The sequence below is a fragment of the Antennarius striatus genome, chromosome 1 (genome assembly GCF_040054535.1).
Source record: "Antennarius striatus isolate MH-2024 chromosome 1, ASM4005453v1, whole genome shotgun sequence".
Taxonomy (NCBI): Eukaryota; Metazoa; Chordata; class Actinopteri; order Lophiiformes; family Antennariidae; genus Antennarius; species Antennarius striatus.
The window spans coordinates 11474964-11493337 of NC_090776.1; the positions used below are offsets into that span (position 1 = coordinate 11474964).

An 18374-nucleotide genomic window follows, 5' to 3' on the forward strand; every position below is an offset into this window, starting at 1 on the left:
TTCATGATGAAACCCTAAAATGTGTGCACATCGTCTTCACTGAAAGACACACACTATCTTTGGTGTGCACCCGCGCCGTGCCGGCGATGGCGATTAGTAAATTTGTTCTCCCGCTGAGAGCCGTAGGAAGCTGATCAGAGGGATTGTAACCTAAATTGATTGTTAAGAGCTGAAATCAGCCTCCTGCAAATTGCTGTTTGTATGAAGTGTACGTGTCTCTTAGGGATGGTGTTGAAAGTGTGTGTGCATGTGCACACACACACAAGCATGTTTTTGCGAGATGAGGCTCACGCAGCAGAGGAGCTGAACTTTTCTATGGGCTGTATTTACTCAACCGTGGTGGAAAGCTTGAGCTCATTTATCAATGGTCTGTCGCCTCAGTGCTAACTGCAAAATGTTATGGTGCCTCTTTTGCACTTGTTTTTCAAAGAGAATTGTCCATAAAGGATTAAAATAGCTCCCGGTCCCTGCGTCAGGGCTGTTTTTTTTTTAAAGGTCAGTCTTGTCATCAACTCCTGTTTTAGGCCTAAGTATATGAAAGATCTGCTTTTTCCTGTCCGTTTTACGTACTGTTGTAATGTGTGCCCTTATTTAGCACCATTCACCTCAGCACACACACGCACACACACACACACACACACACACATGCAGGATGCTGATCTGATGCTGTTGGCCATAGACTGTCCTTTGGGTGCAGTAATTGGAAGTCCCACATGGTTAAAAACCATCATTTTCCTTTCACACCCTTTCCTCCCTCTCCAGTCAAATGACCCCTCTGAAAGACGCCACCAAAGGTGGGGCTCTACTTTTCCTGTTAGCACCCACCCTCTCACTCTCAGCTGAGCCTCCTGTTTCCGTTATTTAAAAGTAGAAAAGTGAGTAACATCAGTATGTTGAGGGCCCCCCCGCTGCCTGCTTGCGTAGAGCTGGAGCTGCTTCTCAGTGGGTCGAACCCAGAGTGGCCCCTTTACTGGAGGGAGTCTGATTGGCTGGACTGTTTGTCAGTGAATCATGAGGGGGTGGGGGGGTATACCAGCTGACCTTTTAGTCCTTTACTGCTTGTCCAGCTCATGCACTTTTTATATTAAATGTTTTAAGTGCATGTAGACACCCATACACACTGCAAACCAGAAATCAATTACTTAGTTCCAGGGTCTGCTCCCCAGGAAAGGTTGGATTGTTTTGTTGTTTCTTCAGTGTAAAAAGACACAAAGGGAGGCGCCACAGAAAGAAAAGCTGGTTTCCAGCTCGGGGCATTCATGTTGAAACTCTCTGGAGACGTGCAACATCCCCGACGGTTTGATCCGCGTGAAAACCAGACGCAAGAGGCCTTCCGCCCCCCCTTCCGCCCCGCATATGGAGCATTTGATGGTATGATTGAAAGCTGGAGTGTTGGTGGCAGGTATATATATGTGCTATAGCAGAACATCCTTTTTATATAAACCTTGGGCAAAACAGCTTTTGTGCGGCTGATGATTCATGTTTCTGTGAGAGCATTAAAGCAAGGAGTTCAGGGATCAGAGCAATCACACCCCGACTGACTCACCAGTGGCTCGTGATGGCGGAGGGATGTATGTACATACAGGGGATGATTAATTATTGATGCACCCGCCCCATTCAGTTGCTCTAGTCATTTCTACATAGAGGTATTTTTCTCCCCTCTGGGGCTTTTATGTCCCTGTGGAATGTAAATGCCTTTTCACACATTCCCAAACATTAAAGCCCCTCCATAGTATTTATTCTGACTATACTCAAAGTAGGGATTGTCAGTCTTTCATGAAAACCAAATTACCAGAAAGTACGAGAAGAATGAACTGGAGTGCCGGGAGTGGATGGAAACCCATGCATGCCATTCCTTCCAGTGGAAGCCACAAAGAAAAAAGTCTTCTTGTTGTTTATGTAAGCCCACAGGGGATTTGAGAGTGTTGATCCTGTATGTGAAAAACTAGATAGATAAATGTAAAATTTAACAAACTGCTATTTAGAAGAAGATTGCTGCAGGGTTTTCAAAGCAGCAGCTTTTCTGCTTGATAAACAAGTACATACACGGGCTTTTGGTGGTTTGAGCCGCCTGATAGAGAGTGTTCTTGGAAGAGCAACGCTCCCCCTGCTTCAGTATCTGCTGCAGCGCCACATGGTTTCCAAGGCATCCCATGGAACCATCAGATGGGTCCTCTCATATTCCACTTTTATTTACCACCGTAAGGCTGGATGGAGCGTGGAGACAAATATATCTGCCCTCTCCAAACTCTTTATTGCTGCTGTCATGGTGTTTGCTCCGCTGAGGCAGGGAGGCCTTTTGTCTAGAAATGTCAAAATGTTGACCTGGACACCTTCTGCATCAGGGACTTTCACCTGTCCTGATATCATCTTTGATGACTCCACTCGGACCCCACCATCAATTCTCAAAGGAATGTATTTGAGCAGCTCAAGATTTAATTAGGACGTTAATCCCATTGTGGAACTATCATGTAAATTAATTTGAAGTACATACAGTATATTCCTTTTGTCGGGGAATGTGGTACCTTTTCAAAAATGCCCTAGATAATGAGGAGGAGGAGCGGTCGCATGAAATGTTTAGAGAATGCCTTGGAGACTCTGGATCAGTGCTTTGTAACGGCTTGTTGCTTTGTGAAGTCTGAGCTGCACTTTAATCTTGACTGCTTCTGATTATCACAGCGGGAGGATGTGGGCTGTCCTGGTTTGGTTTCACCCATCCAGTTTTATATCTCTGCCCCCCCCCCGCGCCCCATCCAATCATGAGCCAGCACACTACAAAGTACATTTGATCTGCTATTGATAAATATGTCACATTTTTAATGTTTATGAAACTGCTTTTCATTGATTGGTTTACTGCCTTCATAGCATTCTGTCTTTGTTGAAAATTGTGTTAAAAACGCACTCATTATCTGTGACAAGTTACTAAAAAAGAAATGGGGAGAACAAAAAGGAACACAGCCTTTTTTCCCTCGCTCTCCCTATTTCTCCCTTTATATATCCCACTTTGTCTTTACTTGAAACGTTTGTCTTGTCTTTCTCACTCCGTTTTCGTTTGTGGAGGAATGAGCAGCCGGCGTTTCTCATCTTTACAGTTTTACCTTGAAAGACAGTGAGAGGAATGACAACGTAGTGTTTGCTCCAAGGAAACGGCAGTTTTCCATCCTGTTTACCTGAGAACATCAGTGGACGTTCTGGTCTGTTGCTGACTATATCATTACAGTTTAATTTAATTGTCCACCTTGAGGAGTCCACATTGAATTGCCGGTCATTGTGTTGCTTTCTTGAAGGCTCTGGAGTATGTTTATATTCTTGATTCTCACCTAGTTGACAAAAGTTTGAGAATATCTTTAAATATGTTATTTAGATTTTTTACATTTCATTTGATGATCTTAACTATTTAAATTTGATGATCGTCTTGACGCACACATTTTAAACGTCTGGCCCAGCACATTGGAGCTGCATGACAAAACAACAATCTACATGATGAGCCACAGTTCACTGTTGGTTGAACTGACCATCTGTGCGTTGGTTTTGTTGAAGGCTCTGGATTTTGCTATTTATGCTCTTCAATCTTGCTCGTTTTATTCTAAGACTGATTAAAGCAGCCGCTCAGTTATGGCCCATTAGCATTGTGTTGGATCCGTCTTTAATGCCGTCATTACAAGTGAACCAAATTAGACAGAAACATTAATGCTGAGGAAATCCATTTTAACCTCGTCGACCCCCACCCCCACCCCCCCCCCCCCGAAACCTGTGTTCAGTGCTGTGGGAGCTTCTGGCAGAAATCTGCATTCAGTAGATTTGTACTCGTGATGCAGGTGGATGGTCTGAGGCGGTGAGACTCTTTTTTTTATTTTTTTATCTGTGTGCGTAGACCAGATGATGAAAAAAACTACTTGGCATAACTTCAGTCACTGGGGGAGAGCAAAGCATTATTGAGTTACCAGCAGAAGATTAAAGTTTCAAGGCTTTAATCAGAACTTTAACTCTGCTCCAATTATTTTAATTTTAGAATCTGCTTTTTCTTTTATCGAATATTAAGATAAATGCTTTGCCAGGCCTGTCTTTGTCTTTACTGTTTTGTGTGCTGGTTACCCAGATTTATTATGCAGATCTGGAGTAACCTTCCTCGTTATGCCTTAATGCCAGCCATTCATTACCTCCAGCACAGAGACTAATGACACTATTAATCAGCTATGAATAGAGCTTGGCAGCCGAAGTGAGAAACTGACTTCTGCTTACTGTAACAATTCCAGGTTTTCATGTACAAGACGGGTTGTCAGAAAGACACCGAAACTGCACAGAATGTCAATTACCTAAAGTTGAAAATTAGTTTTAGTTCCCCTCCCCGGAGCATCTCTCACCAGTTGTTTATCTGACCCAGCACTGATTCCAGATGTTTTTTTAACTAAAGTCTTATACTCCCTATTGTCTTTTCATTCAAAGCAGAAGCGTTCAGCCTCTCGTCTCAGTTTCTTTGCTCAGAGATCTGCAGAGAATTACAGCAAGAATATGAGAAGTGTCTGCAGGCGCTGTGACCTGTTTCCAGTAGCTCCATCTAACCTTTGAGAAACTTTTATGCCTTCACATGCATGTCTAAAGCCACGTGTTAAACCCACAGCACGGCCAAATCACCCATTTATTTTACGAAGGAAGAAGTAGTCAAATTGAACTTTTCAGGTCAACTATTTTAGTTATTTTTTTGGCCTGTAACACAATTTGTGTCTTGATTGTCAGCAGTTCTTTTGTCTCAGGCAACAAGTGATGGCTGAATTCATTGAGATGTAAAAATGTCAAGCATTAAAGATAGTTCGGACACACTGTATTCTGTCCTACTTCTGTAGTTTAGACTTTCAATCTGTGGCTGTTTATTAAAAGGGAAAGCATACTTTTAATGGACTGTTTTGTGTGACATTTGTTCAGCCTGTAATGATACGATTAGGAGATGAACTAATGCCTATCTGATTAGAGATCAATGAAGTAAATCAATCGTCAAGTTTGTTAAATTTTTTACAAAACTGTTTACAGAGGTTTTGAACAAGTTTTCTTCTGCTTTCAGAGCTGTTCATGTTGGTTTCTCTCTTGTCTGTTCATATATACATACATACGCTACCAGCCTTTATTGAAATTAGAGAATTTTTACATGACAGTCTTGATGCAGTCTCCCCCCAGGCTCTGTGCAGCTGCCATTATGAACTTCATAACGTTTAGTTATAGAAATAACTAAGTTATTAATGGAGTTATTTGCTATTTACTGCTCTAAGCTGGCTTTCTTAAAATTTTTGGACTTCAGTCACAAATCTGTTTCTTTTCATCCTGTTTGTTTCATATTCAATGAATTATTTCTGCTTTCAGTATTTTTGTGGCTCCTTTGCATCCTTGGATTGTTTTCTCTTGTGTGTTCGCATTTTATTAATGCAGGAAGTGCTTCCTTATCAACAAACAAGCTTCAAGGTTTATGTTGTGATAACCTCGTCACCACTGTTGTTAGACATTAATATTTTGTGTGTGCATCACTTTATGAAAGAGGGTAATTGTTCAACATCTGGTTGTTTCCACTGCAGTCACAAAGTGTTAGGACAATAATATGTTTAAATTTGTTTCTGGCCTTATTCCAGCAAAGTGGATTTAAATTTGGCTTTGCGATTCAAATGCTGACGTCCATCAGTTAGGTTGTTTGTGGCTGACACTATCCATAATGAATGGATGAAGGGTAGCAATCCCACTCTGACCTTGTTCTCACTCAAACATACAGAAGAGTAACCAGTTTTTATGACTAAGTAGATCATTGAAGAGTTTGTTTTACTCACTAAAGACTGGAATGAAAGCAGAAATTCCAAGCGAGAAACCTGAAGTAAGGATATTGAAGTTTTTTTGTAATGGTGTAAGAAAATATTTGTATTGAATAGTTTCCTTTCTGGTACTGTAAGATCTCCCTCAAAAAGGCATCTGCATGTGCTTTCTTTGATTCACACTAACATTTCAATATCTCCGCACTCCATGTGAATGGGTACGTCTTTCATACTTTTATTGGAATGTCGCTGTTGATTTTTAGGATGTCATTTGCATAAGCTGGAAAAGCTCATAAGCTCTCCCCCCTCCTGTTACATGTCTGGATGCCATTTGGGACTCATCATAACAAAATATCAACTGAGACAGGAAAAATAAAATAAATGAAGACCTATTAAACAACATTAGCTTGTTTATGATGTTGGAATCTTTTGTAACGTATTGAATCGTAGCTGTACCGTGATACGAATTGTATCGCCCGATTTGTCACAATCCTGTTCATTCCTGAAGTGAAGCTTCACCCGAACATTACATTAAATTTTATTTCGTTTCTTTTCAAATCCCAGGTGCTGTCTAAAGATTGTTGAGTGTAAATTACCATGCAACAAATATCTTTCATGCAGAAAACTAAAATTTGGTTAAAAGTCATGTTTTGATAACAACTAGGGTAAAAAAAATTGTTTTTGTGTGCACCCATCTAATTAAGAAAGCTGTAAATCTGTCAGATCAATCCAATCATAGTTTTGGGGATTCTGGGAGTTTGAAATACAAACACACATTGAAGGGAATTTCAGGTTAGTCCACTGACCATAACAGACAATTGCCAGCAGCCAGTTTGCATTTCAAAGCAATACCTCCAGTAATAATAATACTCTCTTTGCACATCGCTATTTGCTGTTCTGGATTTGAACCTTATCCTCAGTCAATTTCCTTGAGCTACAAACAAATGGAAATGTCATATATACTGACATTCCTTCCGTGTTTTTTTTTTTGTTGTTTTTTTTCTGCATACATGCCAGGCAAATGGAAAGCAGTTCTCACAGACTCTCACTGCAGATTGTTTCTCCAACGTGGAAAAAAAAGAGAAACACCAAATGAATTCACCAACATTTTTGTGGCTAGGCTATGGAATGTGACGGCAGAAGTTTTCAAAGAAACGTCTTTATGAGACACACTGTAGAAGCAACATTTCCAGGGTTTTGGGGTAGTGTTCAATATGTTTTACTGTGTCTGAAATAACAGTTTAACTGAACAAGGACAGTCTTCTTGTGTGCATTTGAGAGGCTAGAAGGTGACTTTGTCTCCGTCAGAAGTGACAGCTTTCCATTGAATACTGTTCGTGTTTTTTCTCTGGTTAATCACCGTGTCACGAAAATGCACCAATCATTTCAAAACAGAGATGATTGACAGGAAGACTGTCTGAAAATGAGATGTTCTGTTCTGCTCCCACTACCCTGACATTAGAGAGTTGTGTGTAGATTTGCATGTGTAGTCCCCCCCCCCTCGTATTGTGCTTTTGTCAGCTTTTTGAATGTAGTAGAAGTGTTTTATTTCTGTGGTTCCTTGTCACGCCAACAGTCTTTTTTGTTACGTTGTTGTTATTTTGTTTTTTCTTCTTTTTTTGTTTCCTTCCTTTCCTTCGTTTCACTGTCATTTCCATTTCAACCTCTCTCCTCTCCTCGACCTGTTCCTTTCTACGTTACACTTCTTTCGTCCCCTCCTACGCTGCCACTGTTTCCTGCCCCTTCCCGTGTCCCTACGCCCATCCCTCCATCACCTTCCTCCCTCCCTCCCTCCCTCCCTCCCTCCCTTCTTCTCCTCCTCTTCCTCCTCCCTACCAAAAGACGTTGCCCTGCCCTCTTTCCCTCCCCCCTCACTGACTCCTAACACTACTGACCATGTAACGCCAGGCTCCGGAGGTGTAGCCAGTCCTGCAGGGCCCACTCCCTCCGCCCCCCGAGACGTCGTGGCTTCGCTGGTCTCCACCCGCTTCATCAAGCTGACCTGGCGCCCTCCGGCTGAACCCCACGGAGAGGAGTTAACGTACTCGGTTTTCTACAGCCAGGAGGGCACTAACAGGTAGAACACCTGCTGAGCTGCATTGTGCTTCAACCAGGAGGGGGTTAATATATACACATTAGTGCTGGAGTCAGCAGGGCACTAAATACATGCGATATATTCCTGCAAGCATCTTAACCCACTCTGGAAATATCAAATTAAAGCAGTTATCATAGCAGTAAGTGCTCATTAATAAATAAAACGAGCTTCCTTTGTCAAAGGATTGCCTTTTAATATTTAACTTTTTTAAAGTTGTGCTGCACTACATTTTCCTCATCTTCTTCTGAAGAGGATTAACTAAATATAACTGAGGAGGAAATGGATAAAGCAGAGAGGATTTCTCAGTTTTAATGTTTTATCAGCAGTTTGACCGTTTTTTTTCTGGTTTCCTTTTAAAATAGCTTCATGTTATTTACAGAGTAGCTTTATTTTAGATAAAACCGTTTTTAAACATTAATAAATCTGCAAATGCATGAAGCGCTCGAATCCTATTTACACACACTAGCGTGTTCGGTTTGAATCTTGTCATACAGTTGCTTCTGCAGACAGACAGGCGCTGAAACGCTGATTAGTATTCAATTAGTTGACAAACAGAAATGAGTCATTTTAATCATTTGAGAAGGAAAACCAGTCATCATGATTCAGTTTAGAATTTTGCTGTGGTTCTCAGTTTGATTGCTGATTATTTGTTTCTTCTGACATGACTGTTCACACTAGTTTCGAATGTTTTATAGACGGGTGGATTTATCTGTCGATGAGCAGTTAGATTAACAAATTAATCTAAAATGAGGACACCTCTAGCATGAGACAAATTCAAGTATCAGTAAAATACAGACGTGTTTATGTGCTCAACTTAGTTCTAGATAGTGTTAATTTGGTCAGATATGTTTCAGTTGAGTCATTTTCCTGTGCCACATACCACTAAAAAAGAAAATTAAGTATTTTAGTCTAGCTTATACCAATGAAAAATGTAGAAGGTTATTTTTAACATTTCAGTGAAATAATTTGTGTTCATAAATAGCAATAACTTGCTGCTTGATGGTTCCATCGGTCTCCTGTGCACCTCATTTTTACATCAGGACCGCCGCCGGCCTCCATCATAGACGAACAGGACACCGTCCGCACGTCCTGTACTCACACTTGACTTTGATTTCACTATATTTTAGCATTTTTTTTTATCATCAGTAGTATTCCTTGTTGTTACAGGTAGTGTTTAATGAGGGCGACATTATCTCGTCATCTTCTGATGTTCATTGTGGGAAAAACATTCACTCCAGTACTGACAGGATAAAACAACAAACTAAATCTTTTTAAAATACTATTGTGGCACATTTAATGTAGCAGGTTTTTATAAATGCAAGACACTGACTTTATTGTTGAATGAAAATGCTTTGTGTGTGTGTGTGTGTGTGAATCAGGGAAAGAGTGGTGAACACCAGCCGTCCCGGGGAGATGCAGGTCACCATCCAGAGTCTGATGCCCGACACTAAATATCGCTTCAGGGTTGTGGCTCACAACAGCAACGGCCAGGGAGAGAGCTCTGCAGCGCTCAAAGTAGCCACCCAGGCTGAAGGTAAAGACACGCACAAAAGTTCATTTATATTCCCTCAGTAAGCGAAGCATGTAAACATAAAGCTCAAAGTTTGTGAGAAACGTGCTCCTGGCACACAGAGAGGAACAGGATGCACTCGAAGGAAACACGCAAATGTGCAAATAAACATTCACACAAGCAAATATTCACTTGCATACAGCCTGGTTTGACTTCAGATGGAGATACTCCTTTCCCCACCACACACAAACACACTGTTTAATGCTGTTCAATCAGACCACCCAGCAGCCGACCGGAGAAATGCAGTGTTTTCTCCCTATAAATCACTTGTTGTTTACCCTCCAGCATTTACTATGAACCCTCTGTTGGTCGCTTCAAGCTTCAGCTGGAACTACCGGAATCAACCCCCTCCCTAGCAGAGAGCTGATCTTAATAATAATTACAATAAATGTAATTATAATAAAAACAACAATAATAATATGCAGTTGACACCAGTTTTTGGCAAAAAGGATGTTTAATATTCTGCCTTCAACATGTATGACTCCTACAAATAGTAAAGTATAATTTACCCAACTTTTTGATGATAAAAATAAAAAATGAATTAAAACCAAAATCTCTGCGGTCCAGAATGGAAGCTTCTTGCTCTTATTAGCCCACAGGCCATCAGTTGGTGTTTTAAGCTATGCCTTCATGGATAAGAAATATTTGAAATGAGTTTTCCAAATTTTTTATTTAGTGTCTTGATTTTAGGATCACAGAACAATTGAAAAATGCTGCTGTGGTCTTGATCTTCTTTTCTCTTTGTGGTGGTGATGATGCTTCCCTGCGGCTGCTGATCTCTTTCACCCGTATTGGAGGTGGTTTTTTTGGTGGGTGGGTTCCCCGCCATGCTGTCAGGGTCTCTGTCCCTCACCTCCAGGCTCAGCTACATCTCAGTCACTGTCAGTTTTGTAGGTCGGCCGCCGTTCGCCCCCCCACCCCCCGTGTCCTTTGTTGGAGGGCAGACGGGTAGACGTGCACACAACCCCACACACACACCACCTGAAGGCCCGTCAGCCCAGACACTCATGAGAAAATCCAGCAGGCTGTACCTGAGCGTGCGTGTGTGTGTGTGTGTGTACCTGTAGCGTGACAATGCGCTGTGAGTTGAGGCTTAAACTGTTGACCTGCGTCAGATGTGTGTGCCCGTGACGCTGCTGCTGTGTTGCATCTCCACTGAGACCGGCTTAACACACGCACACACACACACACACACACACACGCACTATCAGTAGGAACCTGCAGCCAGTGCAGATGATAACAATAAGAAATATCTGTTGTGCCTGAGCAGGACTTAATACATGTGAGGTCTTTAATTAGTGCGAAGGCACTGACTGGCTTTAACTTCTGTTGACTTTTGCATTAGATGAATGGTGCAGACATTAAAGCATAACCTCTTGTAGACGAAGGAAATGTCTTCTCTGAATACGAATAAAGAGCTGTGTATTCACAGAAGTCGACTGCAGATGCACTTCATGACCCTGGAAAGTAACTGAAGTAAAAGTTTATACATCTTGGGTATGATCTCTTCTCTCTTCTCGCTGTTTTTTTTTTTAGAATTGTTTTCAATCTGGTTTTTTTTTTAAACTACATGATTAACTAGTGTATGGTGGAAGTAATAAAGTCAGATTCTTAGGTTACTGTTTTCTTATTAGGTGTTAACATTAGTGCAAGAGTTTACATCCAGATATTATGTCCCTCATCGCTAGAAAATCAAGATGGACCTTTCTGCCTTTTTCCATTCCAAGAAATAAACCTGGCTGACAATCAAATGTATGGAGCTGATATTCAGGCCCCATAATGCATTCTGCTTCCTGTCTCTTTTGACCGTATGCAATGAAATAAAATGTGTGAACACTGAATATAAGCCTGAGGCAAATGTTGGCAGAATACGAACAGCACATTGATGTGTCTGTTGAAGCATACCTTCAGTTTATTTGTCAGGGGAATAGTGAGGAAATCAACATGGCTGGCAGCTCTATCCAGAGGGGACAAACGGGCCTCCACCGAGCTGCAGTGAGTGAGTCGTCTACTGCTTAGAGCTCAAGTTAACACACAGGGAACGTGTGCACATGGCTCGTCGGGAGTTCCGCGCTCCCAGATGTAATAACAGTGGAGAAGATAATAAAAATGGTTTTGATTGACGAGTTTCTCATCTCTCATTCTTAATCAGTCCAAGTCCCTGGTCCTGCTCCTAACCTGCGGCTGGTGTCCAACTCGCCGACCACGGTCTCTCTGAGCTGGGACAAACCCCTCACTGGAAATGGAGAGATCCTCACCTACAAGCTGTACTACACAGATAAGAGTGTAGGCAGCGAGCAGGTAGGCTGCAGTCTTTACTAACTCACATTTACAACGCTCTTTGACCATTTTTTTCTGATTGGACCATTCTGACCCTGGCAGCCTTTGAAAAGCCACGCAGTGTTTCTCACTTACTGTATTATTAAGTGACATAAAAATGCATAAAGACACTAAGATGCATCAAAATAAAGTTTAACTGTCCAGAAATTAAAGAGATAAATCGAGTAAACTGTAGAAATGTGTTTTTTACATTTCACAGCATTTCCTGCATTTCATCATCTCCTTGTGCATCACCATAGATATCACGTTTAATTGACTTGAAATTAGTCGTTGCACCACCAGCACTCCTCAAGTCTTACCTTATATAATAAGGGAAGCTCTGCATGTAGCTGACGCTTGATTTTTGCGGGGTTCATTAGATAGCGTAATAATAACGTGACAATGGAGTCAAATGTAAATTCTGATGAGGAAGGGAGTTCCTAATCGCTCTTTTGTTCTTCCAAACATTTATTAAAATAAATATTGTGCAAAAACAAACCAGATATGAGTCACCCAGATCTTGTCAGAGGTCTAGCTGTGTCACATGAGTGGAATCCAGCAGGTTAGGTGCTGAGGTAGCCCCCGCAGCAGCGGTCTGTAAGCCAGCGAAGCATTAAAAAGCCCTTAATATGATAATAGATGATACGCCAGTCAGTGTACTGAGTAATGGTGCTGCAGCTCCCTGGTGAAGAGAGCCAGAGATGGGGTGAAAGAGGTGAGACAAGAAGAGTGAGATGAAAAGGGCAAAGGAAGAGAAAACACATAAAATATAAAAAGAGTGAAACATTAAAGGACAGCAGGAAGTCAGGGACAAACCACGCTGCCTCTTCAGAGGTGACATGACAGACATCCACCTGACCCCGGTTCAGAGACTGTGATTGGACCACTCTGGAAGCCAGATTAGACTCATAAGAAAAGAGCTGAATGTAAATTGGCTTGAAGTAATTGGGCATATGGCAGCGTGGCCAATTTGAAAAGAAAAAAAGTTGTAATCACAGAAGGTATCATTTGCATCTCAGTGGAAGATTTTTTATTTTTTTATTTTTTTTTTACATGGAATTACAAATGGAACTGTTAGCATGATTAAAGTAGGGAAGCGGGCATCACAATTTGCAGCGTTCCGATATTTGAGAAATTGCCTGGGTTGTAAATTAATTGGATCTGTCTTATTTACAGCGAGTTGGAGCCAAACTTGAACAAAAATACATCCAATCAGGAGTGTTTTTGCATTTATTAACATGCTGTCGGCAGTGAAATACTTCTGCTTTAATTCTTTTTAGGAATAGAAAATTTTCCATGCATCACATTTTTTCATCTTGACTTGACATATTGAATTGTTTTTTCCAGTTCACACTAGAAGAAGAGCTTAGTTAGGTGTCAAGCCTTTTTTCAGACTTTATTAGACGTACTGGTCGTCACACCGACACTGTTTTAGGCTTCATGTGATGAAAAATGTTTGTCTTTCAGGACATGGACGTAGACGGTCAGTCGTACACCATGACCGGCCTGAAGAAGAACACGGAGTACAGTTTCCGTGTCGTGGCCAACAACAAGCACGGCTCAGGGGTCTCCACCGACGACGTCGTAGTCCGAACCCTGTCTGACGGTCAGTTCGCAAGGAAGTCCAGCAGGACAGCGTTTTAGTAACTTAATTGACTGTGCTTAAAATGTAATGGTAGTAAATATATAACTGTAAACTAAACTAAGCTAAAGTTTTTTTTTAATCCTTCAATTCCTGTTTGATGTTAAAAAATGTTTCACAGAGATGATAAGTAGATTGATTTCAGATTAGCGTTCTGAAATCTGAACTCTTTGTTGTACTTTCACATCGTAGATTTCATTTCTGCTGATCAAGTAATCAATTGATAATTTTAACCCTGCAGTAGATTGTGAATTTGTGTGGGTAGCTTGACTCTGAGGACATTAAATGACTTGTTTTCAATTGTTTATTCACAGTACCGAGTGCTCCTCCTCAAAACCTCACTCTGGAGGTCCAGAACTCAAAGGTAGGACTTTTCTTTTTCTTGACTGAGTGAGACCATGTTGGCCTGTATCTGGTCTGGGATCGGTTGTTTTATTGTTGAGGACTTAAAAGTACTTACTCACCAAAAGTGCCTGCAGATGGATTGTATTTATCTACTTTAAACCTACAACTATTCATTCACACACACAGGCAGTTGAACAATTGCATAGCCTGCAGTCCATAACACCATTGACTCGCTCCTGGCCAAGAGACTCATCTGTCAGAAGGTTTCTTCGTCTGTATCGCCCTCCACGTTTTAAATATCTGGCAGGAAAACCTGCAGCTCGCATAAGAGTAGATCTAAAAGTGCCTGAAGACACACTAAAATAATAAGAGTGGGAAGGTTAGATAGCAGGTGGAATATCCAAGGACGTATTTACTTGGTGAGTTACGGGTCAAACAAAAGGTGGACGGCAGTAATTCTCCATATTTTAGCATATTCTGCTCTGGAGCATAAATTCATGACTAGATTACCCCTCAGAGCGCATATCTCTGCCAAGGCTGAATCTCCTACATCCATACGTTAGCTCCGCTGGCCCATGACCCAATCAGGTGTCATCGAACTTGTTTCGGTAGTTTTTGCATAATCCTGATAAAAACAAACCAATTTAGAATTGGAGCAAATAAAAAACCAGGGTAAAAACTGAAAAATTATATTTTCTAGGATGAAGTTAATCTAGATCCAAGATAACGCCTCATCCTCCCACTAAATTTCGGGGACATCTTGGATGTTTTTGCTGACACATCAAGCACCAAACCCATAAATAGACAGGTGAAATAAAAGAGGTTAAATTTTAAGCAAAGTCGATTTACCTCACCTTGGTTGAATTTCTTTGGATCAGACATGATTATGTTCGTCAGATACCAGGCAGCGGCTCCTGTGTCTCATGTTCTTTTGAACTTTCATTGTTGGATCCGATTCATTTCTGTTAAACGTGCTGTTGTTGTTGCATGACATTCCTGGTTAGATAAGGCTGCTGAGATGGCTGCAGGCTTCACAACAACTCCTGATTAAAACAGGAAACCGGCCGCGGCTGCCTCTTCCTTCAGCCATTTGATCTTCAAACAGACAGCTGTAGGCCTGTTTGTTGTGTGTTTCCATCCGACTGATGGATTAAGTTCGATGAAAAGATGTTTTTCACTCGTGACACATGAGACAGAAAGTGCAAAAGGAGAAGATACAGAAAACCTCAGGGTGTGTGAGCATTCACTAGAAAAGCAGCAGCCGGCGCTTTTAGCCCATTGCTGTTGGATGGAGAGAGAGAGAGAACCGTCAAAGCAAAGTAGTAAAAGAACTTGTAGACAATCCTATCGTGCACTTCCAGCTTGAGTGGGAGCTGGCCACCCATGCTGAGGGATACTAGGCCGAGGATTGTGGAGAGTGAACATTAATGCAAATGTTAAAAATGACAGAAGTGTAGCGGAATTGTCTTTTGAACCCGCCACCCCTTCGAAATGAGTCCCAGATAAACTACAAAACAATCATCTGGTCTCTTTCTTCCTAAACATGATTAAAAATTAGTCGTCTTTTTTTTTTTTCTTTGTTGTCACAGTGTTTGATTCTGAATGTAAACGTCTTTAAGTCGGTAATTTTTGCACGAGACTGTAGATGTGGATGTGTCGTACAATGAGACATTAGATGTGCCAAGCTGAATGGAACAGGGAAGGGGGGGGGGGGCAAACATGTGTTTCATATTCCGTCTCCTCTTTGGTCGTCGTGGAGCAGAAACCCCACATCAAATAAGGAAACCTGTTTTGTGATATCATTTTTGCTTTACTTTTGCCGTCTGCCATCCCATGTGATTTTCCAAAACAGGATTTTGTGATCGAGGGAGAAGATGGGGGGGGGGGGCAAAACACGCATTGAGTCGGGACCTATAATGTGATGAGATAAAGTGAATAATTAAACACACTTTACACAGATTTAATTTGTGCCGTTCCCTTGACTGCTGGGGAGAGGAGTTTGTGTGTCCTCTACATGTATTCAGGCTTTTGTGCATCAGTGTGAAACTAGAGAATCGTTAATTAACTCTTCTCCCACACTGGGCTACCGCCCACCCACCCACCCACCCACCTCTAAACACAAATACTCAGATGCTACCTGCTAAAAGATGCGCTTGTCCCAAGAGCAGATGGCACCACATTCACTACGCTTGTGTTTCTCCTCCCCTCCCCCAGGGCGTCATGCTCCGGTGGCTGCCCCCGCCCCTCAATGGCCAGAACGGGGAGATTACCGGTTACAAGATCCGATACCGGAAAGGATCCAGGAGGAGCGAAGCGAGCGAGATCACTGGAGGCACTCAGCTCTTCAAGCTCATCAGCGGTAATGGGCGCTGACTCAGCAGTCAGCTGAACTACAGTAACTCTGCATGACGGACGCCTCATCGGTCTCGGATGTTTTCTGTGACTAATTTTGGGACAGATAATGATTATTTAGCAGTTTTGTAAACTCACTTTCAAACCAGTTTCTTGGAACTTCACAATACATACATACAAACTTGTCCCTAAACATCTACAAATGTATGTTTTGGGCTGCGTTCACACTGTTGATCTGGTTTAAGGCGAACCACTCCATCAAATCATCCATTTGTGCCCCTGACTTAAAAGACAACTTGTCTAAAGTCACACATTTTATGGTAGATTATGATGTTACAGTCGAACATGGTTTTAAACGATGGATCCACAAAGAAATCTCTATTTTATGCCTTTTTGGTGCAGTAGATAGATCCTCCTCTGAAACCTTCATGTTTTCAGACTCCGTTTCATCTCTGCTGGATTCTGCCAACTATGCCTGACATGCTGCAATATTTAAAATCTTGATCTTGAATCGGTTGTTTGGAGTCAGTCTGGCTGCTGATTTAGTCCGTGTCTGACTTTTATGAAACTAATTTTAAATGGAGTGATACTTCCTACTATATCCTAATCTTAGGCACTCCTATTGCTGGTGATGCGCAGCATCACCAGACGCACTAATGGTGATTAATATTAGATGTTGCCTCAGCGACTTTCAAATGGCCCTACCTCATGCTGTGTGCTGCATCAAAGAGAATACCCACTTAAAAGTAGATTTTTGAGATGATCCTGGGGGGGAAAACGGGAAGGGGGGGGTGTTTGTTGATTCTAAAGCGTTTAGAAGGAGATGTTGTAGCCTTGGAGGCACTGGTAGTTAGACGGCCTTCAGAAGCTAGTCCCCCAAGGGTGACCCAGAGTAGTGGGTACCGAGAGAAAAGACTACAGGATTAGCATGTAGCGTGCAAATGGGACAAGAGGATGATGATGAAAAATTTCACAGCAAATTAATACAGCAGTACGTCATTTGTCAGCAGCGGTGAAGCGGCTCCTCTGAAGCAGACTCCACAAGGTTTATATACTGGCTGCTATTAAACACAAACAAATCTTTACCCAACAAAACTTAATAAGGAAAACTAAATCTCAATCACTTCTATGATATCGAGTGGAAAATAAAGTTAATTGCAGGGTAGAAGCGTTCTCTTGAGCCATCCCAGGAGGCTCTATGGATTTTCTCCTTAAATTGTGCAGAAGTAGGAGTCATCTGCTAAAGATATTTGTGCTTTGAAAGAATTGATTGCGTCTGCAACTCGAAACAAGTCAAGCAGAGGGCTCCAGTAAATTATCAAATAAAACCAGGTTTCATAAGGAGGGACAGGACATTTTCATAAAAGAGGAAGTTTTTATTGCTGCTTGAGATTAGCTCATCTTAAACTCCTTAAATGACTTGACTTGGACCTGTATGTCGCCCTTCCAGGTCTGGAGCGTGGGACTGAGTACTCTTTTCGGGTGTCAGCGATGACGGTGAACGGCACGGGCCCAGCCACCGAATGGACCATAGCGGAGACGTTTGAGAGCGACCTGGATGGTAAAAACTTTTGTGTTTGGTTTAGATTCAGTAAGAAGCAATCACACGTTTCCAGTTACGGTAGTTATTTTTTATTTTGATGTAATGATGAATGTTATTTTAGCATTTCAATATCTCTTTTCCCTTTCCAGAATCACGCGTTCCAGACCAGCCCAGTTCGCTCCACGTCCGCCCGCTGGTCAACAGCATCGTGGTTAGCTGGACGCCACCGGAGAACCAGGACATCGTGGTGCGCGGGTACAGCATCGGTTATGGCATCGGGAACCCTCACGCTCAGACCATCAAGGTGGACTACAAGCAGCGCTACTACACCATCGAGAACCTTGGTGAGAAAAACCTGCTGGTCTGTGCTGGGATGTCTGCGTGTGCAGCCCTTCTGCTTCTACTGACACCTTCATTTGATCACTCTGATATTTTTCAGCCGTAAGATTTCACTGAAGATGTCATCTGGTATTCAGACAACACCAGTCTGATGTCGATGAAACCACAGGGACAAACGAGTCTTTTTTCTGAAATGTCAGAACTGAAAATTTGATTATCGTATTGAAAACGACAAATGTGCTGCATGTATTTGAATAAAAATCTAGTTTTAATGAGCGCACAGACACACAGACAGACACACTTTATGAAGTAAGTCACCTGTACCTCATCGTGAGCATTTAGAGATTTAATGAGATCGTCTCCACCGCCATGCCTGA

At 41.9% G+C, this 18374-nt stretch overlaps 1 protein-coding gene across 9 annotated transcripts in view; it reads left to right on the plus strand.

Moving 5' to 3' along the window:
- The window catches only part of neo1a (neogenin 1a), a 156051-nt gene that overhangs the window by 118256 nt on the left and 19421 nt on the right, over positions 1-18374 (plus strand). For 8 of the 9 annotated variants that reach the window (XM_068310132.1, XM_068310175.1, XM_068310140.1 and 5 more), the window contains exons 8-15: positions 7635-7869; positions 9267-9421; positions 11610-11758; positions 13244-13382; positions 13733-13782; positions 15978-16122; positions 17566-17676; positions 17808-18002. In XM_068310132.1, coding sequence (XP_068166233.1) covers positions 7635-7869; positions 9267-9421; positions 11610-11758; positions 13244-13382; positions 13733-13782; positions 15978-16122; positions 17566-17676; positions 17808-18002 — 1179 coding nt within the window. The remainder of the gene's footprint in view (positions 1-7634; positions 7870-9266; positions 9422-11609; positions 11759-13243; positions 13383-13732; positions 13783-15977; positions 16123-17565; positions 17677-17807; positions 18003-18374) is intronic. The other variant, XM_068310183.1, reaches the window with a different exon arrangement.